This window comes from Cricetulus griseus, chromosome 3 (genome assembly GCF_003668045.3).
Source record: "Cricetulus griseus strain 17A/GY chromosome 3, alternate assembly CriGri-PICRH-1.0, whole genome shotgun sequence".
Classification (NCBI taxonomy): Eukaryota; Metazoa; Chordata; class Mammalia; order Rodentia; family Cricetidae; genus Cricetulus; species Cricetulus griseus.
This window is the reverse complement of record NC_048596.1, coordinates 81,440,230-81,465,393: the sequence shown is the minus strand read 5'-3', so window position 1 is coordinate 81,465,393 and position 25,164 is coordinate 81,440,230. Positions and strand designations below refer to the sequence as shown.

Below are 25,164 nucleotides of genomic sequence, written 5' to 3'. Positions count from 1 at the left end.
ATAACCCAATGGCATCTTTAAGCCAGGAGGAACTTTGGCTGTAGGTGTGATTTTGTGAAAAGAAGTGCACAAAGGAAAACAAGATTCATTCTTTCCTTTCTTCTCTTTCCTCTCTTCTCATCTGCCAGTCTGAGAGCTGCTCAGTCTGTGGAGAGAGGAAATCATGTTAGCACTCTTAAAGGAGAGCTGTTCAGCCAGAGCATGGGACACCCTCTCATCTGGAAACAGATTACACAGAGGCACACAAGTGCCAGCCCTATAGGGTCACGGGGATACTTTTATAGGCTTTCCGTGTTTGTCATACTGGTACACCAGCATCTTGATGCAGTGTGAGTTTGCTGGTGAGATCCAGGGACTACTTGTTATGGAAAAGTTATGGTTGGTGTAGAACTGTACAGGCTGCTTCTGGCACTTGAACAAGGCTTTGAGTGTAGCAGCTGCCATGGTTCGGAACCGCTTGCTGATGAAGCAGTAGAGGAAGAAGTTGATGGCTGTGTTCAGAAGGGCCAGCATGTTGGCGACATCCAGCATGATGTGAACCAGCCAAGGGTTCTGGATGGGTGACCCATAGAGATGGTAGAGAATCATGATGATGCGGGGGGCCCAGAGGGTGGCAAAGATGGAGGTGATGGTAAACAAGATGGCAGTGGTCTTCCCTGTGGAGTAGCCACGGAGACGGAAACTGCTCTTCCTCCTGAGCTTGTAGACAATGATTGAGTTCAAGATGAAGAAGATGGAGCAGGGCACCAGGTACACAGTGAAGCAGTGGATCCAGACAAGGACATGATGCATGGAGGTGCTGGTGTAGTCTTCAGTCCAGATATTAGGCCACCAGTAGTAGGGAATGCTGGTCAGGAAGCAGGTGATGTAAACACTCACAATGACTTTTCGGGTCCTGGCTGGGTAGGAAACTGTGTGGTATTTGAGTGGGTGACAGACAGCTATATACCTGTCAACAGTCAATGGGACCGTAATCCAAATGGAGGTGTGGATGGAAGAAAACTCCAGCACTTCTATAATTTTGTCAGGGATCGGAGGCATCTGCACACTCAAAATGAAATCTTCTAACAGGAAATCCACAAAAACAATGAAAAAGAGGACCAGGATGTCAGCAGCAGCAAGTGCCAGGAGATAGTTGTAGGAGGACTTCTGCCTCCTGGCCACTAGTTGAGAAAGGATGATGACTGTCAAAATATTTGCTGTGGAGAAAAGAGAATCAAGGTTATACCCAAGGCAAAGATGACTGTTATCTACTAGTGAGGGCTTGAGGTTTCTGGAGTACTTCAATACATGTCAAAGGATCAAATGGGTGTTTCTGTGGGACACTCAGCACCACAAATCACACCTCAAATGAACACATATACTCACCTTGTTGTTTATTTGTGCCCCATGCAACTGTGAAAAGTGATGCTGGTATTATCCAATTATAGATGTGCAGCTGGACCCCTGAATGCTCAGGAGACTCAGTGTTGTATCTATCCCTGAACTAAGTCCTCCATTCTACATGTCTGTCTGACTGACTGTGGAAATATGGGTGTGATGCTTAATGCTGATCACCAGCTTGGCCAGATCTAGAATCTCCCAGGAGATGAGCCTCCAGGCATGTCTGTGAAAGAGATCTTGATTGGAGTAATGGAGATAGGAAGGGCCACACTAAAAGTGGTGGCACTATTCCCAGGACTGGAGTCCTGGACCAAATACAAAGGAAAAGGCCTGTTGAGCCTAAGCGCTCATCTCTTTCTACTTCTCAACTGTGGATACAATATGATCAGCAGCCTCTTGATCCTACTGCCATGACTTTCCCTCCATGACAGGTTATACCCTGAAAGTGTGAGCCCAAAACAAACCCTTCTTTCCTTCAGTTGCCTTTTATTCCAGGCAATTTATAACAGCAACATGACAAGTGAGAGATGCCATGGGATTAAGATTCCTTTGCCTCCAAGGTGCTTGAGCTGTATACTATCCTTGTTGTGGTATTGGGGATAGAACCCAGGGTTTTTATATATTGAAAAATGCCCTATCACTTGGCTACATCTTCAGCAGCATGACTTCTTAAGGACCTTTATGGAACTTATATTCTAGGACCTCCTTTTAAGTTCATTCAAGGGATGACCTGTACATTAATTTTAAGTAGATTTTTGGTGCAAGTGATCAACATACATTGTACACACTTAAAAACAATCACAAATAAATATAACTTTCTCTTCTACTTCTGTTCTCTTATTATCCCATTTCTTTTCCCTTAGGATAATCATAGCCAATAAACAACTGTTATGTATATATACCTATTTATCACATGTATATGATTTTTTGTACAAGTATTAGAAAAATATTCTTGTTCCCAGAATTAGATGGGTATTTAAAACACACACACCACACACACACACACACACACACACACACACACACACACACACACAATATCTGATTACTTTAATAAACATGAATCTCGCAGAATAAGATACATTTTGAAATGCATTAAGGAATAATTCAAAAGCAATAACCCAGTGGATGATATCTATAATCCTAACATGTGGGAGACTAAAGCAAGAGGACTGACAAGAGCTCAGGACCAGACAGGATTGCACAGCAAGACCCTGCACCCAAACACAAGACAAACCATGTAGTAGTTCACATATAGAATCCTCTTAAAACAAATACACACACAGAGACCCATACACTTGCCCTAAAATTAAAAGAATTTGAACATTTTCTTGTATTTGGTTCATTATGTTATAAGAGAGGAATAACACTATAGGTAGAGGAAAAGCTTGTCTTGAAATGGCTCCAATGTCATTGTTTTCCTCTCTCTCTCTCTCCCTCTCCCTCTCCTCTCTCTCTCTCTCTCTCTCTCTCTCTCTCTCTCTCTCTCTCTCTCTCTTTCTCTCTGTCTCTTGGGAAACTAGAGTCTGTGCCCAGGGTAATGTTTGCCTCCTGTTTCTCTTCCACACTGTCATTATTATAGTTTACCTCATTCTTGCCTTGTGGTATTCAGCAGTACGTTTTTGAGAGGTAGCTATGCTAATACTTGGACTTCTAATTTATTCATGTGGTAGTTTGAAAGAAAATGGCCTCCAAAGGGAGTGACACTATTTGGAGGTGTGGCTTTGTCAGAGTAGGTATGGCCTTGTTGGAGGAAGTGTGTCACTGTGGGGAAGGGCTGTGAGGTCTTTTTTTGCTCAAGCTTTGCTCAGTGTGACACTCAGTTCACTTCCTTTTGCCTTCTGATCAAAATGAAGGCAAAACCATGCTTGCTGTCATGATGATAATGAAGTGAACCTCTGAATTGTAAATCACCACCTCAATTAAAAGTTTACCTTTGTAACAGTTGCTGTGGTCATGGTGTCTCTTCACAGAAATAGAAACCTTAATTAAGACATACAATTTATGTAGATAATACATATAGTTTTGTATTTCCTGCCTCCCATGGCACTTTTGACTTTATTCCAGGATTTCTCCATTATGAGTGTGCTAGTTCATGTCTCAGTATGACTCTCACTGAGAAGCATGTCCATGTGAGAGTTTTCTGGGGAGTGTTCACAGAAATGCATTGATGTTTTAGAATGTGTAGTTTTGGTTATTCTTCTGCTAGTGGTTATTCTTCTGCTAGGTTGCTTCTTGTCAGACACCTGACAAGAAGCAACCTAACTGAGGAATAGTTTATTTTAGCTCACAGTTTAAGGCACAACAGTGAGAGCATGAGGTGGCAGATCACACCGTGTCTACGGTCAGAAAGCAGAGAGACGATAGAGGCCTACCCCAAGGGACTCACTTCCTGGAGCAATGCTTTATCTTCAAGAGATTCCATAACCTTCCATGCTGTGGACCAGATGGGGATCAAGTGCTGAAACACATGAGCCTACAGTGTGCATCTTCTATATTAGATATTGAAAGTTAATATTAAAGTGGTTTTACTAATTTACACTCCCAACAGCTGAATGTGCAAAGTCCAGCTCAGCTGTTACACATCCTCTCAGAAGCTTGTAGGGCCAACTATTATCCTGTTTAAGTCTGTGTCATTCTTGATCTTATCTGAAGCACTCAGAAATAACAGAGTGCTAGTTATATTATCCAGGATTCAAGCTAGACCAAGATTCATACTGTAGACTATCACGTAGTAATATTTATCCCAATGGGGTGGGGACCTCCTCATTGTACCTGATAGATTCCATGTCAGAAAATACCACATTTCATATAAAATGGATATAGGCTTGATATCCCAAAAGTTTGTGTACCTAGTAGTTTAAGAACCCATGAGTTGAGGCAGAGGCAGGCGGATCTCTGTGAGTTCAAGGCTAGCCTGGTCTACAGAGTGAGTTCCAGGACAGCTTCCAAAGCTACAGAGAAAAACCCTGTCTTGAAAACCAACCCCCCCCCCCAAAAAAAAACCAACCCATGAGTTGTGTTCAGGGAAGAGGTGGTAAATGAAACAGATGTTGTCTATTTTGCTTTAATCTATCTTGGAATTTACAGGGAGAGAATAACATACACCAAAGAACTATAGAAGAAGCTGCATAAATTCAGGTAATGGTGTATGATAGGAAGAAGTGGCTGGGAGCAGAGACCAGAAAACACATTTCTGAGGGGATGATGTTCAATCTGAGATCAAGGGACAAACAAGGAGAGAAGTGTTGTAGAATACTATCTTAAGGTGTGTTACATTTGTTTATGCTGTAGAACATTTGTTTAATGATGCAAAGATGTGTTGTATTCTTTTATTTTGCATTTGTTTAACTCGGTGAAGCTGTGTTACTTCGCCTGTCTAAAACATCTGATTGGTCTAATAAAGAGCAGAATGGCCAAAAGGGAGGCTGGAGAAAGGATAGATGGGGCTGGCAGGAAGAGAGAATAAATAGAAGGAGAAATCTAGGAGGAAAGGTCAAGGGGCAAGAAAAGGATGAGGACATCAGGGGTCAGCCATATAACATATAACCCAGGTATATAACAAGCCACAAAGGAAAAAGTAAAGAAAGGCATACAGAAATAGAGGAGGATAAAAGCCCAGGGGTGGAAGGTGGATGGGATAATTTAAGTTAAGAAAAGCTGGAGAGAAATAACCCAAGGTAAGGCCAGGCATTTATAAGAAAGAATAAAACTCTGTATGTGGTTTATTTGGGAGCTGGGTGGCAGGCCCCCCAAAAGAGCTAAGAGTAAAAGACCCAAAGATTAAAAAAGCAACCAACAACAGGTAAACAGGGAAGCCATGTGGGAGGAGAAGGCATTTCAATAAAGGAAACAACATGTGCAAAGGCCCAGGGGTGGGAATGCATGAAACACTGGGTTTATTAAGGCAAAGGACACTTATATTGATTTGTGCTTGCTCTGTAAGCATTTTTGCATTTAATAGCTCTCTTTTATTAAACAGCTTTTTTGCATTCTCTTGAAAAGCATTTCAAAATGTTTGTTTATTCAGAAATCCTTTCACCAAGTATTTAGCATCTATATTTGCAGGCAATAATCCATGCATGGGCTGAAGGTGGGCACCAATTGCTATTTTAGATGTTAGGGTCTCCACTAAGAGTGTGTAAATAGCCTGTAAATGGCTACACATTGAAGAAATAAATGAGAATGTACACAGTGGGCATAGGAAAACTGGTGAGCATGTGTAGAGTGGAAGGCAAAGGTTGGGAAGAGTGTCTGGGTCAAAGGGCTGCCTTCTGGTCCTTGCTTTCCATGACTTAATCTCATACAATTAGAGTTTCCTAGACATCAGGATGTAGGTCCTGATGACATTGGGCACCCAATACCCAAGCCTATGGGGTCTGGAGTGGAATTGCCCTGGGATTCCATCCTTGCTCTGTTACTTACTGGCTCATAGATTTAGGGCAAATTTATTCAGTCACTTTGTGTTTTAGTTTCCTTCTTTATAAAATGACATCTACTTCATGAGATTGCTCTCAGATGGAAGAATAATTACACAAAGCAGTTTTCACAAGGAGAACAGTACCTGGTACATGGTAAGTGCTTGGCCACTGTGATCTGTTTTCATTCATTCACTCATTAGGTCGTTCAAAGCTAGACACTGCATGAAGTGATGAAGACATGGGGATTAGCAAAATGGACAAGTTTATTTCTGTCATGGGAATGATAGAGTGCAAGAAGAAGTCCAAATAAATAAATGAACAAATCAACACACAGCAAAGCCCAAGAGAATCCCAGATCATGATACCATGCACAATATAGGCAAAGGATGAGAAGTGACATTTGCGATCAGTCAAGGTGAGGATAGTCCATTGTGATGGAAAAAGGATTCTAGGCAGCAAGAATGGTAGGTGAAAAGGTTTTGGAATGAAGCATGTATGTTCAAAGAACAAAATAATGAGAATATCCTGCCATATTATAGGTAAGAAAGATGATGCTTGGACATTTGGGTCAGTTGTCCAAAGAAACTGAGCAACTGAAGAAACCAGGAAGAAGTTCTATCTCTTTGTGACTTTACCCCATATTAAACTTATTTCCTCATTCCCTCCTTCCTTCCTGTCTTTTCCTATGTGTATGTGGTTTGGTACATGTGGTAGATGCTTGTAAGCACGTGGGTGCATGCCCGTGTAAGCCATGAGAGAGCAGGAAATGGTGTGCCTTCTGTTATCATGCTCTTCCCTATTGAGAAGGTCTCTCACTGAACTAGGAGCTTTCCATTTCTGGACAGAGAGCTCTTGGGTCTCTGTCTCTACATCAGAGTGCCATGGTTATAGTTACTGCACCTATGTCTAGCCATTTCTTTTTATATATGTGCTGAGGATATGAACTCAGATCCTTATGCTTGTAGAGTAAATGTACTTACACACTGAGCCATCTACTTGGTCCCTGCTTTGTTTAGTTTTGGCTATAAGAGTTTTCAGCTAATCATTCAGATTTATAAAAGTCTTATTATTTGTCAAAATCTCTCTTCACTCATTGAGCAGTGCCCACATATTCTCTATTCCTGTAGCCTCCATAACTATCAGGAGACAGGAATGGATAAATTCCTGAGTCTCCTTAGGAAATGTTCTGTAGAATGACTTGGCCCTGTCTCTTCCTCCCCAGCTGAACCCAGTTTCAAGCATGAAGCTAAAAATTCTACAATTTGAAATGCTGCAAATATATTCCAGTCCCACCTAATGAATGCTTTAAGTCAAGCAAGCCATCAAAGCCAACAAAATTGCCAGGTATTCATACTTGACATTTCCTGAAGTTTCTAGTAATTGCCTCTCTTGAGAAACTAATCCTTGATACCGAGTTTCTCATTTCTTTTGTGTGAGCAGAGAGATCACCCCAATCCCAGGCTAATATCAGGGATGCTTAGGAGACCTTGAGGTGAGCTTGGGGGAACTGCCAGGAACTGTGTATTGATTTTCTAGAAAAGCAATGGGAAGGTAGGGACATCAACTCTTATGACTTGATCTTGCTTTAACTTCCCATATGAAAAAAATCCATCATTTCCACTGTCACACATTTTTCCACAAAGGGAAAGTGGTGTTGACAGAGTCGGTGCACCTTTGCAAGGGGTGAATGAGCTGAGAAACCCAGATCACCACTGCCTGAAATTGCATTTCACAGCTTTTCTCTAAAACCAACTGGCTCTGGGCTCCATTTGGTCCTGGTGTAGTTGGCCAGGCTCAAGATCTCAGGGATCAGAAAGTCCATGTTTTGGAATTGTAAAACATCTCTGATATTCATGGGAGGATTCATTCCCTGTATGTGCAGCTTATTGTCCTCAGACTTGAGAAGATTTGGAGAGTGGCAGCGAGAACAGAATAGTTCTGGTTATCAGGCCATCCTGCCTACTGGTCTACCAGCTGTGGAGAAAGGACAAAGGTCTTCCAGAGTTGATTTTGGTGTCTGAGATGACTATGATGTCCCTGTAGGTTTCTCCAAAGAGACAGGCTGGGGAGACAGAACACTTGGAATTCTGAGTTAATTACACTTAGTTCTGCTCTTTTTATCCAATTTTATCTTAATTTTTCAATGACTGAATTATCTTAGTATATAATAATAACTAACATTTATTCATTTGACATTCACTATGTCCTGGGCATTTTACAACATCTCTTAATCATAACTACCATGTGACAGCAGTAATATGATTTGAAAAATTTGAGACTCAGAGAGGTTAAGTTCCTTGTTGAAGACACATAGCTAAAGGGTGGGGATCCAGGAAATGGTACTAGGCCTTTGGTTTATATATTTAATCAATACATCATAGCCCTACATAGGTATGGCTGAAGAGATGGCTCAGTGAGTAAGAGAACTAACAGTACAATCATAGAGACCTGAGTTCAGGTTCCCAGCACCCATGTAATAAGTAAGCTGTGCCTGCATGTGTTTTTAAGCACAGCATGATGGGTGGTGGGGAAGCAGGAGGATTTCTGGGGCTTGCTGGCCACCAACCTAGCTAAAAGAAAGTGAGCTTCAATTCAGTAGGGAACAGCATAGAGAGAGGTACAAGACACTGGATATCTTCTCTAATCTCCATGAGTTCCTAGGCATATGTACTTTTACAAAGTGTACACACACTGAAAAAGAAATTAGATAATTGAAGTCTGTCAACATCTCCCCATCCCAATAATGTGGTAGCTAGGCTCTCCCGATGGTCCATGGTCCATAGATGCCTTGCCTTGAGCTTGTCCTGTGATATTGACCTGAGATGGTGTCAAGAAGGTTTTGCATGAGTGTTAATGCTATGTCATAAGGGACCTTTTAAATACTTGTTTGGGGACAATGGCTCCTTCTGGAAGCCCAGTTTTCTATGATCTCCATGTCACTTAGAGAAGCCATGTGTGGGGAATCCTAACATCAGTGGTCACCTATGGGGTGAGTCTTCATCTTTGGTGCTCAGGTCTGATGGAGGATGTCCTTTTGTATGCTTTGAATATGTTTCCCTTATTGGTTGATGAATAAAGCTGTTTTGGCCAGTGGACAGGCAGGACATAGCCAGGCAGGAAGTATAGGTGGGGCTATAAGACTAGGAGAATTCTGGGAAGAGGAATTCGGAGAGTTGGTCACCAGGCAGCTACCCAGAAGGTAGGATACCTGGGCATTCTCTGGTAAGCCAAGACCCCTTGGATATACATAGATAAATAGAAATGAGTTGATAATTAAGAGAGATCTATCCAAAGAAGCCTGAGCTATCAGCCAAACAATTTATAATTAATATAAGCTTCTATGTGTTTATTTGGGTCTAAAAAGCTGTAGGAGTGGGTGGGACAGAAACTTCTTTCCACACATGTCTATAGAACTCCAGGTGATTGTAGCCAGACCTGTTCCATGGAGCTCCATCTGCCCATGAACCATGACAAGTAACCATAAATCTTAGCTTCCATGTTATGGAGATTTTAAAATGCTGCAATAGAGAAGCAGAGCAGGTGTTTGTTAGATGTTCACAACTATGATAACAACATAATTAGTAATAATTATTAGTGCCACAAGATGGGATCATACAAGGCACACCGCTGCTCAACTTGAACATTTCCATTAGAGATAGACCCTAGATTTCATTTTTCTCCAGGTCTATAAGACTTCTAAAGCATCTTTCTGTTGTTGGATATTGTTTGTTACCATTATTGCTTGGGGAGATCAGCATTGTGCTTCTGTAAGCATTCTGAGTATTTATACAAGGTGATTCCACTGAATAGAAATGTTGGTTTAAAGAATAATACATGTTTCTGCCCTCCTGTCCTACTTCTTGTCTCCTTTTACCTCCCTCCTACAGACAACTAAGAAGGAGAAGAGATCAAGCTGTAGCTATAAAAAGACTAGGTTGGATACTGAGAAGAACTTTTTGATAGCTGCAGTGATTGTGTGAAGAGTATGGCACTGAAGGCACTGTTGTCCCATTCCTATAGTTCTCAAAAATTAGAGAAAAAATTTATAGAGAGAATTGTTGTTCTTGGCTAATTAAATTCCTGGTCTAATCTTTCACAAGTACTGTTTCTATGAATCCTAAATTATATCCTTGTGAATTTCCAGAGAGTCAGCATTCACCTTTTTCTGTTGCCACTTAAATGCACTGCCAGTTATCTATCTCTTATACGAGCAGTGTCAATTCTCATGTCATGCTTGCCTCTGGCATTTGTGGCTAGTCTGGTGGTGTGATTGCCAACTCCTCAGGATTCCCAAAATTGTGTTCTTAGGAAGAACAATTATGCAGCCTCCTGGGTAGAAAGCTGGAAGTGACCTTGCTTATAGCTGGTGAGGAATGCAGATGGAACTGAGTAATGGGTGTTCTACCCTCCTCCTTACTGATACTGATATTCTCTGGCTTTTTGTGGGGGCATATGGGAAGTTGGGGAGGAAAAGGAGATGTAAGATGCTTGCAAGGCTTGATTTTTAATGTCTGTAGAAGGTGTTTGGAGGTTTCTAGGGTTCTACTCTACTCTACTATAAGGGTCTTCACAAGAGAAGTATGACAGGAGAGCCCAAGAATAGTTGTCCTATCCTATATCCAGACCCAAATATTGTCAGCTGGCCAGTGGCCATCTTTGTTTCCCATGATTCCACTTCCCCCTAGTCAAGAACTCAGGGAAGTAGAGGTTTTTCCTGTTGTTGGTTATGAGGAACATAAAATTAACTATAGACCAATGAAGTAACAGTTGGGAATGGAACCTCCCCACAAGGGGATGGACAACTTTGGGTAATGGTTTCCCATTGCCCAAGAAAGACTCTGAAGAGTCAAGTGACCTTGTTCTCTCTTTCCAGGCAGAACTTCACCCAAAGTACCAGGGCTTCTAAGAACCTTTTCTCAGAGGAGCAGGGAGCAGGCTGCCTACTATTAAATCCCAAGAGAAAGGATTCTGTAATGCTTAGTGAGTGTCCTAACCCTGGAGCTTTAGTATCGACTGTGAAATGGCATCCTAGCTGTGAGAGCCCTCTTAGCTTGTTGTGAGGTTGCATGAAATAATGTATGCACAATATTTAGTGTATTTCCTGGCACAGAGTAAACACTAAAACAAATAGCTCTTGTTGCCTGTTAAAACTCAGCCAGTTGGTACCAGTTAACAATCACAAAGTATGTACAAGAGAGCAGACCTGTGCTAGATGCAGGGATAAGTGGGAGAGAGTTAAAGGGCTCAAGGAGGGAAGGAAAGAAAGAGGAAAGGAAGAGGAGAAGGAAAGAAGAAAAAGAAGAAGTGAATGAAGGAAGAAAAGAAAGAAGGGAGGAAGGAAGGAAGAAAAGAAGGAAGGGAGGGAGGGAGGAAGCAGGAAAGGGAACAATTGGAGCATTCCTTAGGAATCTTTCTTGGAGAAGATTCTGATTTCCCTGGCCTATTGCTACTAATCTCAGCCTCCAATTGTAGCTGATGCAACTTACGTCCTCTTTTTTGTCTGTCCTTGGTAGAGAACATTGATCATTATCTATAGAATTAAACCCTTAAGAGCCATCATTGAGTAACAACTCACTTGACTATTGTGTCCTCTGATATAACATTTTTTCTTTAAAATAATTAGTTCCTGGAGAGAAGCAATAGCTAAGGAAGCTGTCAGCAATTGATGCTTCCAGGGGAGAAGAGTAAGTTTCCTCAGAGATGCAGCCCCTGAAAGAACACCCTGACCCATGCACATACAGGCAATACTAAGTAGACTCTGTGGGTTTAAAATAGGAGAGAATACCTGAGGTTGGGAGGGTAAAGTGATTGAGCAGGGAGGTGAGGAGTTGGAGGGGAGAGAATTGGAGGTAATGGATTTGATCAAAACAAATATGCATATGTGATCCATAAAAATGCATAATAATTCTTATCTTGGTAGCTCTTAATTTTTTGTAGCTTATTTATTTCCTTCTATTTATTACGTTCTTTTCTATGTTGTTATGATACACTTATATATTAGTAACATTTTAACTTTTGAATGGATTATTTTCCGAATCAGTGTTTCTATTTCCTTTGTTTCTATTCTCATACACAAGAAGTTTCATCTGAGAATAAAATAAAAAATAAGAAAAAAGAAGTTTCATCTGAAATCTTTTGGTAGTGGCTACCTTGCCACCATGTTGGAAGTATTATTTCAACTATAGCTGAACTCAGTGGGACAAGGATGAATTGGTGATGTCTGCCAAGGTGGAACAGATGCTGTGGATTTAGCCTGTAGATCTTGAGTGTGGGATCCATAATGTAGCTGCTCTGGCTTGCCTCTAGAAATTAACAAAGCAGTGGTTTCTTGTGTAGATTAGACTGGCAAATCTCCCTCTATGGATTAATAGGCAGCAAGAGCAAAGATGGCTGCTGTCCCAGGAAAGGTTGACTCAGGGCACTGGAACAGCGAGTCAGCATCCATGCTGCAGGCAGGAGTCAGTCCTGCCAATCAATTGACCTTCTCTTGACAGCAGAATTGGTTTTGGCTTTTTGACCAGGGGCAACTTCCTTGGGCAACCATGGAAACTTTAAACCTTGATCATAAAGCCACAGTCAAGGCAGCCAACAGACCCAAAAGATTATAAACTATAATTCCCTATGTGCTAATTTCTATTGAGGTCCTACTATGTGTTGATGGCATTGTATAAGTGAGATGGCTTTATGGAATCTGTTGATGAATGTTCTTATGTAGGAAGTTAAGTTGAATTGTTTGTAAATTTATTAAAACTTTATTAGGAAGAAATTGCAAAAAATTCTACTATGCAGTGAAATGAAACAGTTTATGGATCTCATAGGAACATTATTTTTCTACTTAGAGCAGTGGTAAATGTTTGCTTATAAAGTAAACATAGCTTATTTGAGAAAAGACTTGATACATGGGAAACTGTAGGGAGATGACAGTGCAGGTGGATGTCAGGTTCTGGTCTCTGTGAACAAAGGAGAAAATTGATATTCAGAGAGGATATGCCACCTGGCCAAGACAGCACAGCTGGCAAAATGAAGAAGCATCTTGCAAGCACTTGATGGTGCCATTCTGGGTCAAGTTCTGAACAGAGTGATGGATGCAGCTGTGCTTTCTCATCTCTGGGAGTCTGTCAGAAAGACAGATGGGGCAGGGCTTTACAGGACCAGTCTTGGGCAGGCAGGTGGCTCTGCAGTAATCACCAAGTGGGAGAGTTACCAGAATGGCTAGGACACTCACAATGAGAGATGTATGGACTTTTGGACTCTCAATATCTGGTTGGTCTTCTAGATCCTCAGTTGTTAAAAGTAAACATTTTTGCCAATTATTTGAGAATTTAGTATAATATATTTAAAACATATTCATCTCTTTCCCTCATCCTTTCCCTTAACTACTCTCTCTATCCTCTCATTCGACTTTGAGATTTCTGTTTTTTGTTTTGTTTTGTTTTGTCGAAGGAGTATTCAGTCAGCAGCCATGTTTTCACGTACAACTATCATGATCAGGATTCCTATGGAGAGACATCAAATGATGGGAGAGTCCATGAGTCAATGACTATCTTGATTTGAGCCTTCTGGTCTATGGGGAAGGATAGGTATCTCTGGAGAAGAACTCTCTCACTCAAGTATCAAGTTCAGTCAGTACAAGTGTTCTTAGACTCCTGGAATGCCACAGGAAGTGCCTCTGTATTAGACTGGGTTCTGATGTAGGTCCCAAGTGCCCAGGGCAAGCCCTGTCCATTCTCAGGTCCTCACTTTCCATTTATGTAAACAGAACAGTTAGTAATGGGCTTTAACCATCAATGTGGTATCACGGCTCACATCTGGGGCAGGGGCTATGGGTTTCATTGGCTCACAGGGAAAAAGAGTGAACAACATGGGCCAGAGAAACCAAGAGGCAGGAGATGTGACGATCCCTCCCATTCTCTCAGATCAGCTAAGAGTGCCACTGAACTCGCTGCTTCACACACAATGACTGTAATATGACACACTATTTGATACTACAATATCCTATTCTATTAGTTAGTTTTCCTAATCATGGTAACCAAACACATATACTGAGGAAGTTAAAGGAAAGATGCTTTGTTTGGAAAGCATGGCAGGCCAGGGAACAGAGCAAGACAAGAAACAGTTTGGGAGAATGTACTCCTAAGAAGCCACTTCGAATGACCTCCTTCATGTAGCTAAAGACCACCTCCTGAAGTTTCTAGAACCTCTCCAAATAGTACCTCTGGTTGGGGAAGAAGTGTTCAGAATATGAACTGATGGGGGATGGTGTATATTCAAACTGGAACACCAATATGACACAATATGGTTTTACTCAATGTATTTCAATCTTCTGAGGAGGCAAAGATGATAATGCATTCAGTGGAAGCCATACTTTAAGGTCTGAATTTGGATAATTTTATGGTCTAGTGATTTGAAATACAATCTTGTCTTTAAATGCTGAGTGCTGACAACACCCACAGCTGTCACTTAGGCCTGGCATTATGAAGAAACACAGCCAAGAAAGAGTCTGTGGTGTGCTGTGTTGATAAGAGAATTCTCTGTGGACTGTTTGTATTAACCCATTACTTACTTCCCATAGCTTCAACTGACTATGGGCTTCTAGGGTCTATCAGAGTGTAACACCATTGTGAGTTGAGGACCATTTTCATCTAGCACTTAATTCATACTAATGAAGTGGGCAATATTTTCATCAATTATAGATGAAAAATGCCGAGGTCTGGAAGAGGAGCACGGTCATATCTAATGTCCCAGTCAGCTTTCTCATCCTCCGACATGAATCCTACAAGAGCTGGGCAAAGCTGGTATATTTATAATAGTGGTTCCCAAGGGTTGGGCATGTAACCCAGGATAGAGAGTTTGCCTAGCATGTGCATCACAGCACCCAGAAAGCCTCTTTTTACTGAGTACTCATTGTATAAATCTCACCTGCTGAAGGTTTAATATGTATTGAATTTAGACCCCATAACATGAGATGGATATCATAACTATCTTTTTTTAAAGATGGGAATATGGAGATTCAAAGTGGTTAGGTAATTTCACATATCAATCAACAAGAGTGTGCTGAACCCTGAATTGAAACAAAATTTATGAGACTCTATGTAAAGTCCATTTGATGCACTTACTTGTTCATATTTTTAACCAACTTGGGAGAATGGGCCATTATGTATAATTAGTCCACATTGTCTTTATTTTCCTTCTAGGTTAGCAATATATATCAGCATATATGTATGTGACATGAGAGAGTTAAGGGAAGAAAAGAATGCCTTTCAGAGGAGCCATATGGCCTTGGGGACCCCTGGGAATAGAAGGAGGAGGAGAGCATAAAGATATTTCTGGACCTAATGACTTTCATGAACTCCAGTGCACATGACTGAGATGACCCCATTGTCCCTTCTGGTACCTAGTGATGTTCCCCACTGGCTAGTCTCCATGGCACTCATCCCATGTGTTCGCTTTCTGCCTTCCCCGCCCATCTGCTCCAGCTGGTGTCTGCCTTGGGCAGAGGATGGTCATTTATTCTTTTGCTGTTTTGCAGACCCAGGGTGATGGTCACTGGGTGCCAGGGGACTAACAGGAAGTCAGAGGCTTCCGGGCTGTTCATCTGGAGTTCACTGGGGTGTCAGAGGCTAATTGTGGCTCTGCTTGGGTTGTCGCTGTTTGATTAAACATCTTGAGCTAAGCACTATCCATCCAACGGTTGCCAGGGGTACATATTTTTAGCAGTGGGCAAATAGCTTATCAATCGTGCATATAAAATGCAGCCAAGAGAAAGCCATCATTTTCTGTGACCCTGCCTTGTTCTTCTATGAAGGCAAGGACAAAAGAAGCAATAAACAATGCTGGTATTCACATATCCATTTAACAATTCTTTCCTAAGCCATTAACCATGCAACAGGCACTGTACCAGACACAAGGATGCAGAGCTTCCACAGGGAGCTCATATCCTATTCTGGACTATAGGGCTGTCTTCTACTACCCAACAGTTCTGTGGTAAGTCACATGTCTCTAGACTTGCTTCTCTCATTGGGGGCATATACCAAACATGTGTTTTGTGCTGTTCATGCACTGAGAGCAGAAAGGACACTGGGCATGCAGCAAGTATGGCTCAAGAGATGCAGCCATTTTCTGGTCCATCATCAGGGTCCAGGGAAGGCTTAGGCATGAAGGAAGATGCCATGGAGAGTAGAGTCAAAAGACCCAGAACAGGCTGAGCAAAGGCATGAAGATTTGACTGTGAGAGACACACTCAGTAAATAGGAACATGAGAAATACAGTAAAACTAAAGTTCTTTAGTCATTGGCTCAAGCTGTCTTTTTAGTCCCCAAGCTATTACTCTCAGGGGCCATTTCCTAAAGACAGCTCAGCACCCAACAGCCAAGGCTGTGTGTAAACTGCAGCAATCCATCTGACTTCAAAATCCCACTGTTTTCTAGTCTTAGGTGCGCATCCAGTATCCTCAACAGCTGGGGTACTGGGGGAAGATGAGCTAGTATGAACATGCTGGGATAGTTCTCATGTTTCATACATTTTAAGAGCTGACCTCAAAGGCCATGGACCCCCTTTTTATGGCAGAGAAAGTTGCTCAAGGGCTCCTGGCATTATCCCAGAAAGGCATGTGTGATTAATAGAAATGGGAAGCTGAATATGCCTCTGCTACTTTCTGGCTGTGTGATTTGGGGCCCTGACTCCAACTTCTCTGTGAAATAGTTTGCTCAGCTGTGAGAAACAAAATGATGTGGTACCCATAAGTTCTGTGATGATCGAAATATGGGTACAGTATCTACAACTACAATATATATGTATACACATTGCTATTAGACAAACAGCCTCGAAGTAGACTCAGCAGGTCCAATTTGCTAATAATTATTAATGTAACACTAACTTCTTGGTTTTTGGTGTTCAGTCAGTCCTCTCTGCAGACACAAAGCAGATCTTGTGTGTTGTGAATGCACTAGAAAATGTCTAAGGGGTTCCTGTGGAAAATGAATTGGATGACATAATCAAGTGTGCTGGTAATTAATTGGAAATTAATTTGGTATTGTATTTGACAGGGAGCTTTTTGAGGCCATGATCCTCTAATCCAATGTATCCAGGTTAACCTAGCATAAATATAGGGTGTCCAATAACACACCCAAATCCGGGTCAGGTTCTCAGAGTGTAAGATCCAAGCTCAAGTTACTCAGAACCTATGAACTGAACCACCCCAAGATAACAGGAATACTTGCATCAAACTCCTTGTTCCCATCAGTAGCTCTATGCTAGAGCTTTTATAAAGTACTAGGTTGGCTGGGAGTGTGACTGTGTGAGGAGGGCATGGATGACTCGCAGGAACAACACAACCCCTGCCCTATTTCAAGAACGCAGTTACAGGTTTCTTCAGCCAAGTGGGGCCTTATCTTCCAATGTGTTTTGAAAAGCTTGGAAGCACACACACACACACACACACACACACACACACACACACACACACACACACACACACACACACACACACACCTGTGAGCATGCAGACACATGAAATCTAATTCATGTATTACTATGCCCCACAGTCCCTGTCCTCCTTGGATGGTCATCAGACCTCTGCCTAGGTTAGTTCCCCTCTGTACCTCATGGGATGCACCTTTGACCCTTCTTTCAGAGCATACACTTGGAGCATTGAGCTCTTCTTTCCATCTGAGTACTGTCTGGGATGGCTTCTCCACCTCCAATCCTTTACCTGGCAGGCTTTATTTCTAAGTGCTTCCCTGAGATCTACATGCAGAGTGAAGCTCCTTGTTGGATAGATAGCATCCATAATGTATATTTTGAGGGTTTCAGTTAAGACCTTTGTCACCATTCCCAGGAAGCTTCTGGAAGGCAGAGGCCATATCTCTTTTCTCTGAAAAAAATGAGGAATGGTCAAATGATTGTGAAAAATTATGAACTCCCTTAACGTTTGAAGAATGAAAGAGTGTTGTCCAGATGGCTGGCTTGAAGGATCAAGAATATGTTGATGGATGGAAAATAGCTGTGTGGATGGGTCATAGATGAATGAAGAATGGGCAGATGGATGCATGAGTGGGTGGATGGGCAGAAAGACTCCTTGAAGCTGTCTGTGGTATGTTTATCGACTTGCTGTTACTTTTCATGGTGTTCCACTATATGCATGATGTCTACTTTCTTCTCCATAAACCCATGTCTCATTTTGAAACCCTTCCTCATTACCAACTACAGTGACTGATGGTGCGGAGTTCAAATTTCCCATTTCCATACATGAGTGTGATACCTAACTTTCTTCCTCTATGCAAAGAAAAATAACATCTTCCCACTGTATTAGTGAAGAAGATGGGGGAATTTAACACATGGACAGACATTGCACCATGCCTGGAATGCAAGATACTCAGAAATGTGTTTCATTTCCCTGCTGAGTGTGAGGGTCTCCTTTCTGGTGCATTGAATTTGCAAGAAGTGGGGGCATTGAGATCATTGAACCTGAAACCAACAAGTTATATTTTGTTTGCTGGTCCTTACTTTTGGGATCTTGGCTAAGGTTCTTCAACAAGCTGCACCTCAATGTTCTTATCTGTAAAGTGGGGATGGCAACTCCCACCTTTTGGCTTATTGTTTAAATTAGATGATTTGACACAGTTTAAGTGCTTAGAAGTGGTTTTGGTCATTCATTTGGGTGAGGGAGATATTATGTTTTTCCTGTGACACTCTGGCAAGCCTCCTAGCTTTGCCTTCAACATAGATGCTGGATCTGCTTTGCTACCAGGCTATCACTATGAGCTACCATGTCTTAGCAGGCCTGAGACTCCTAGTTGGGTGGAAAGCCAGACAGATACTCAGGAAGGTGTGCCACAGTGGCAGAAGACAGTGTGTTGTGGAACCATTTCCAAAAGGCGCAAACATCTGACCCAAGGACTGTGCAAGGTGCCCTGAAAGAAGAGCCATGCATGGATTATAAGGAGAAGGGGCCAATTAAATGGACTGTCATCTTTTCAAATTGGATATTTTATGCCTATGTTAGGATTTGAGCTTCATTTGAAAATCAGAGGGGAAGGACCAGGGAGATGGTTCAGCTGGTAAAGTTCTAGGTAGCCCACAGTACTGATGACCCTAGTTTCACTTACAGCACCCATGTGAAGAGGTGGATGTGGTGGTGAGTACCTGTAATCCCAGCACTCCTACAGCAAGATGAGAGGCAAAGTCAGGAGAGTTGCTTGGATGCTTGTGGACCACTAGCCTAGAGTAAGTAGTACAGCAACAGAAACAACGGGAGAGACCCTGCCACAAGGTGGAAGGCAAGAATGTTGAGACACCAGAAAGCTGTCCTCTGACTTCCATGTGCACACACCTGAACTCATAGATGCATACAATTAGTACATTACAAAGAGAAGAACACCAGGAGAGAAGGTCATGCTAACCCCACACTTCCATGTAGGGTTGCTCAAATTGTCTTCATCAGGCCACCTTATCTATGTCATATTTTCCCAGAGAGAGGTGGGGAGTATACAGAGATAAAGTGGCTGGAGAAGAAGTGGAAGCACTCCTTCACCCCAATAGCATTGCAGCCATTGGAGGGGCTTTATCTTAAGGCAATGGGGAGTCACAAAAAGGTTTTGGGCATTAAGGGGTTTACTAAGTATAAAGCATACTATTTGTATCAAACCACAGACATCACTGAAGGGTAATGAAGTGTGTGTGTGTGTGTGTGTGTGTGTGTGTGTGTGTTTGTGTGTGTATAGCAGAGTCTCTGCCATGCATATCAACAAAGCTGGTAAATACAGCCAGCCCCGGAGCTTCCTCATCTGTGTGGTGTGACAAGAAGGGTAGGTGTATTGAGAAGTTGAGAAGTAACATCTTTCCACACAGTGTATACTTCCTTGCCATACTTCTTGGCTTAGCAGAAGAAGGATCTGAGGGATCTAGATGTTTGAAAATATTAGTAAATTCCCCAGCACGCACAGCTCAGGTGCATGCCCTCCAAGGCTGCCCTCCCCAGGATGTTCTGTTCCACACTGGGACCTGTGTTTCACATGCAGGGTTGAAGTGGTGTTGTCTGTGCTGGGAGATGTGGACGGGCAGGGAACAGGCCATACCCAGAGGACAGCAGAGGACAATGTCTAATTACCCAGGGGCCTTGGGAAGCAATTTTCTATGGTTGGAGAAATTGGATTTTTTTAAGTGTGTGTGTGTGTGTGTGTGTGTGTGTGTGTGTGTGTGTGTGTGTGTGTGTGTGTGTGTACTTGCTTCCAGCCCAAGCACACAGCTGAATGACATGTAGGTCAAGGAGGCATAATTATATGGAAATGGCTTTAGTTCAGGAGCTTCTGAAAACCCACCTCGGTACCCTGGGAGTGATGGAGTGGAAGGAGCTTTGGGCCTTCCCAAACTGAAATGAACCAGGAGCAAAAGGCTTCCTTGGAATATAGGAGCAATTTGTTCCTTTCTGGCTTCAGGACACAGCCTGTGTACCACAAAGGAAAGAAGCTGCACCTTTCTGGCTCAGCCATGATGGTGTGCATGATGACTTCAGCCTTAATCTGTACTTGCATTGTGACTGCTATGGTTTAGATAAGGCTGGTTGTCCTGGGGGCTTGGCATCTCCATAGTGCTATTAAAAACTTACAGGACTTTAAAGAGGAAGGGCTTTGTGGTCATTGGTTAACCTCATGACTGTTCTTTTATGTTTATTTATTCTGTATGTGTGCACGTGTGTTGGAGCGCACCATGGCATAGACGTGATGATGAGACAGTGTGAGATATGAGAGTTGGTCCTTCCCAATCATCATGTAGGTTCTGGGAGTTGAGCTCAGTTATTCAGACTTGGTGGCAAGTGCCTTATCTGCTGAGACATCATACTAGCTATTGCCTGTCCTTCTGGGGAAAGTCTCCCAGGAGTTAGCTCCTGTGAGAGTAGGTTTCACTCAACAAGCCCGGCCTCTCTGGCCTCATTTCCTCTCACATCATGTGGCTTCTCTTTTCCGAATGCACTTCCTTCTGTGTCAGTGCTTGCTGTTATATTGTGACACAACCAGGACACCCTTACCAAATGTTGGCATGGTGCTATTTGAATTTTGCAGCCACCAGGGTCATGAGTTAACTTAAACCTCTTTTCCTTATACATCACCCAGCCTCAGATATTTTGTTATGGTAACACAAACCAGTTTAAGATAGTGACCTTGGAAGTTAGTGAAATTTCTGTCTGTTGAGGAAAAATGGGATTGAAAACTGATTCTATGTGAATAAAGGGCTTTGAAGAATTGGACATAGATGGTAGGCATGGCTGGAATTTTGCCTCTGCTCAAGTATCCTTTTGGTTTTGCTCAACACTTTTTCCCACTTTATGGAGCAATGAAGCTCTCTAAAAAAGACACACTGTCTCCAGCCTTTGGTCTCTGCCCGTGTACTCTTCTTTTCCTATAATCCTTCTCCCATCCAGCTCATCTGAATGATGCTTGCCTATCCTTCATGAATCATCTGGTCACCCACCAGCAGTGACAGCCTGACGTCCCCAGACTTGCTACAGCCTTGCCTATAACAAAGCAAACTATCATCTTTAACTCTGAGCAAAAATGCAGCATGCAAAATAGGACACTAAGCAACTATGGGAAAAGCAATTGCCCCTGCCCCGAAATAATGAACAGTAAACAATCTCTACAGGAGCAGTAAAAATGAGGGCAGTGGCAATAAATGAATCTATATCCTTTTGTCACAAAGGAAGTGGTTATAAACATTCCAGTAGTTCTCATTTAGCAGCCTCTTACCACAAGCTAGAAATGGTGGAAAGAGCTTTGTATTTAATGATCACTGTGTGCTCCTCATTTTGAAGGTGGGATTTATTAGACCATCCCTATAATGCAGAGGATATGGGCTTAGATTCAGTGACTGCCCCAAAGTCACTACTTACTAAGTATCAGAGTCTGGATTTGAACCCATGCCTTCCTCAACTGCAATATACAGTTGCCACTATTCTTTAAGAAAGGATCATTGATATTCACATAGTCTGCAAGCCAGAAATGTTGCTACCTGTTCTGCTGGGATACTCCCTATCTTGGGCACCATCACCAAACTATTTACAATTTCAGGGGGCCCTACCCTTTCCTTGCTTTTGGATTCCCCAGGATGACTAAGACACTGGTTAAACCAGGAATAGGTAGGTTTCTTTCCCCATGGTGGAGTCACAAGTGCAAAGTCACAGAAGTGTGAACACATGCTGTGTTTGCAGAACTGTAAGATGACAGGCTTGGCTGGTGTGTGGACCGCAGGGGAATGAGGGATGAGAATTCAAGAGCCCAGTGTGATAACCTCGATGAAATTGCTTTGCAAACTTCCAAGGTTGTTTTGGGGACTGTCAGAGATAACGCCCGTGAAGCAGCTTTGCACACTGGAGGAGCATTAGGCAAATGTTAATTATCATGAGATATTTTGGAGGTAGCCTGATTGGTATGGGGAACAAGATAGCAGAAAATTAAAATAGCTGCTAATTTCTCTTGAATCCACATTCTCAAAAGCATTCATACATGAAAAACCTCTAATTTCATTGCTCTCATCTCTCTCCATTCTCAGATAAATAGATTATAATAGATTTTTAGAAACTAATAAAAATTCAGCCTGTTTCCTGGTTATTATTGATTTCACAACCAGGTTTAGCAACCTGGAGTAATATTTTGTTGCTTGCCTGTAAGACCACATTGAGTTAATTCTTTATCAAAATACTTTTGCTCATATCTGGTTGTGTCTCTTTTCTTGGCTGTGAAGCTCTCATGAAAGTAGCTTTGTGCCCTTCTGTCTTGTTTAGAGATGAATGCTTAATCTGTTGTATGATACCTGAGGCACAGCAGAACTTGATGAAAGCATTCTTTCAAAATGTAGCATGTGAATCTAGATATTCACATTCCACATGAGTTGCTATAGGGGCATCTTTACTATGTTTTGAGTCTGCTGTCCTCAAAGCCACTCTGTCTGTTTAGTCAAAAGCTTAATCTATTTCCCCCACTCTAATAAAATACTGTAGGTAAAACTAATTTACCTAATATACATTCACATTTCTAATAAAGTATCCAAACTTGCATGCCAACTGGAGTCATATGTAGGGCAAAAAATAAGAGGTAGAAGCTATTATAACCATAATATTATTAATTGTAGAAAAGAGTTATATTTTTCAAAAACCCAGAAGGATCCACTGAAAAGTTATAAGAGGAATGGAAAAGAGAGGACCAAGGGCTGAATATATCAGCTGCGACTGATCAGAAAGTAGGATAGGATGATTCCACACACATCCTAACCATTTACCAGCAGGCAACTATATTGTGAGTGGTGGTAGGGACATAGCTTTCTTCCCATCTTGGTTGTATCCTGGGTCCTCAGGCAGCTCAGCTGGTAGCCAAAGTCTCATAACATCACCCACATCTCTACCATTACTTCCTGGCTCTTACTAAAGTGAAAAGCATGCTTGTGCTTTCAATGTCACCCCTCTCAGGAAAATATTTCTTCCTGGCTGGTGGAGATACTTCTGCATGTCCCCAGATGGGGTCTCATCTCCCTATACCCATGTCTGCAGAGAGAGGGGTTATGGCTTTGATGAAACACCCTTTTGGGCGATGTTAGAACCAAGATCTGCACTTCTTGAAGCAATGTGAAATGTACCCCTGGACTCCTGCTGCAAATTAGAACAAAGGCTATGGCACTGGATGAGTAACTTGGAAGCATGGCTTTGCCACAGTACTACTGTGACCATGAGATATTCCCATGCAACTTTGTGTTTCTGGTTTTTTTGTTTTGTTTTGTTTTGTTTTTTGAGACAGGGTTTCTCTGTGTAGCTTTGGAGCGTGTTTCTGTTTTATTGAACATTTCTACATCATGGCTGGAGAGATGGTTTAGTGGTTAAAAGCACTTGTTGTGATTGTAGAGGATCCAGGTTCTGTTTCCAGCACCCACATGGTGACTCACAACCATTGGTAACTCCAGTCCCCGGAGATCTGACACCTTCCTTTGGTCTCCATAGATAACCATGCACACACATAGTGCACATACATGTTGGTAAAACATACACAGAAAAATAAAAAAACCCAAATCTTTAAAAAGTGTCTATTTCAGGGACTGGAGAGATGGCTCAGTGGTTAAGAGCACTAGCAACTTTTCCAGAGGACCCGGGTTCAAATCTCAGAACCCACATGGCGGATCACAACCATCTATAATGAGATCTGATGCCCTCATCTGGCATGCAGGCATGCATGCAGACAGAACACTGTATAGATTATAAATAAATAAATCTTAAAAAATGTGTCTATTTCATGGATTTATGAGGACTGGACCAGTCAGTTCAGGTAAGGCACTTACAATGGTGCCCAATGTGGAGTAGGCACTCAGTATCATTAGTAATTGTGATGATTAATCTTAATGATGTAGAATCACCTAGAAACTGAGGCACACTTCTGCAGAGTGTAATTCCGGAAAGCATAAATGAAGAGAGGACCCTCTCTGAATGTGGGTGGCACTATCCTGTGGTGATATCTTGCTTGTACATATAAAGCCTATCTGCAGGTCAGAGAATGGTCAGCTAGTGGCAAGCTCCATTTCTGACCTTCGGACAAGCTTTATTTGTACAAGCAAGATATTACCACGCCATCCTATGGGTTGTGGACCTAGGTAAGACAAAGGGGGAAAAGAGAAAGCCAGAGAGTCCCAGCATTTCCCTTCTTTGTTCCTTGGCCACTGAGATGTGAGCAGTTCTGCTTCTCTATGTCCCACTCCACTGTGATGGTGAACCCTCTGAAACCATGAGCCAAAACAAACTCTTCGCTCGCTCATTTCTGTGAGCTCTTTTGTGGCAGTGATGTAGACTCTGGCTAATTGAGATAATGTGGAGAGTGAGGAATGTAGGAGTTACCACTCTTTGGGGCTGTGAGATCATCCTGAGGTTTTTCTCTAAAGTGACCATTCTGCTATATGGTAAGAAGCAATGCCATACACAAAGGGTGTTGTAAAAATGTAAAAATATGGCTAAATATGGAGCATTTCACACAGCATAATAATAGTTTTTCAGTTTTCTTTTTTGCCTACTGGACAGGACATGTCTTACAAGTAAGGACAAAGATCATTCTTAGTCATGAAATCTCATGAGAGAGCTGCTTGGCCTGTGTGTGATGACAAATGCATCTGTGGGCAGTATGTGCAGAGCACCATGGGCCTCAGAAAGGTGGGTTCCAGAGAACAGGCAGAACACATAGGCTTCTTCCCACCCTCTCCCCAGCACTGCCGCCAACCCATGGCTGGTGCTGGCAAGGCTCATTTTTGGCCCATGAACTATACCTCCACCAACACCAGAACCCCAGCTCTAACTGTCTCTGTGGCACCAGTAGGTAGTAGACAATTCTCAAGA

At 42.2% G+C, this 25,164-nt stretch overlaps 1 protein-coding gene across 1 annotated transcript in view; it reads right to left on the bottom strand.

Annotated features, from left to right (window-relative positions):
• Window positions 1-264: 264 nt before the first annotated feature.
• The window catches only part of Gpr139 (G protein-coupled receptor 139), a 40,481-nt gene continuing 15,581 nt past the window's right edge, over window positions 265-25,164 (bottom strand). Inside the window, exon 2 of the mRNA XM_027410348.2 lies at window positions 265-1,199. Coding sequence (XP_027266149.1) covers window positions 265-1,199 — 935 coding nt within the window. The remainder of the gene's footprint in view (window positions 1,200-25,164) is intronic.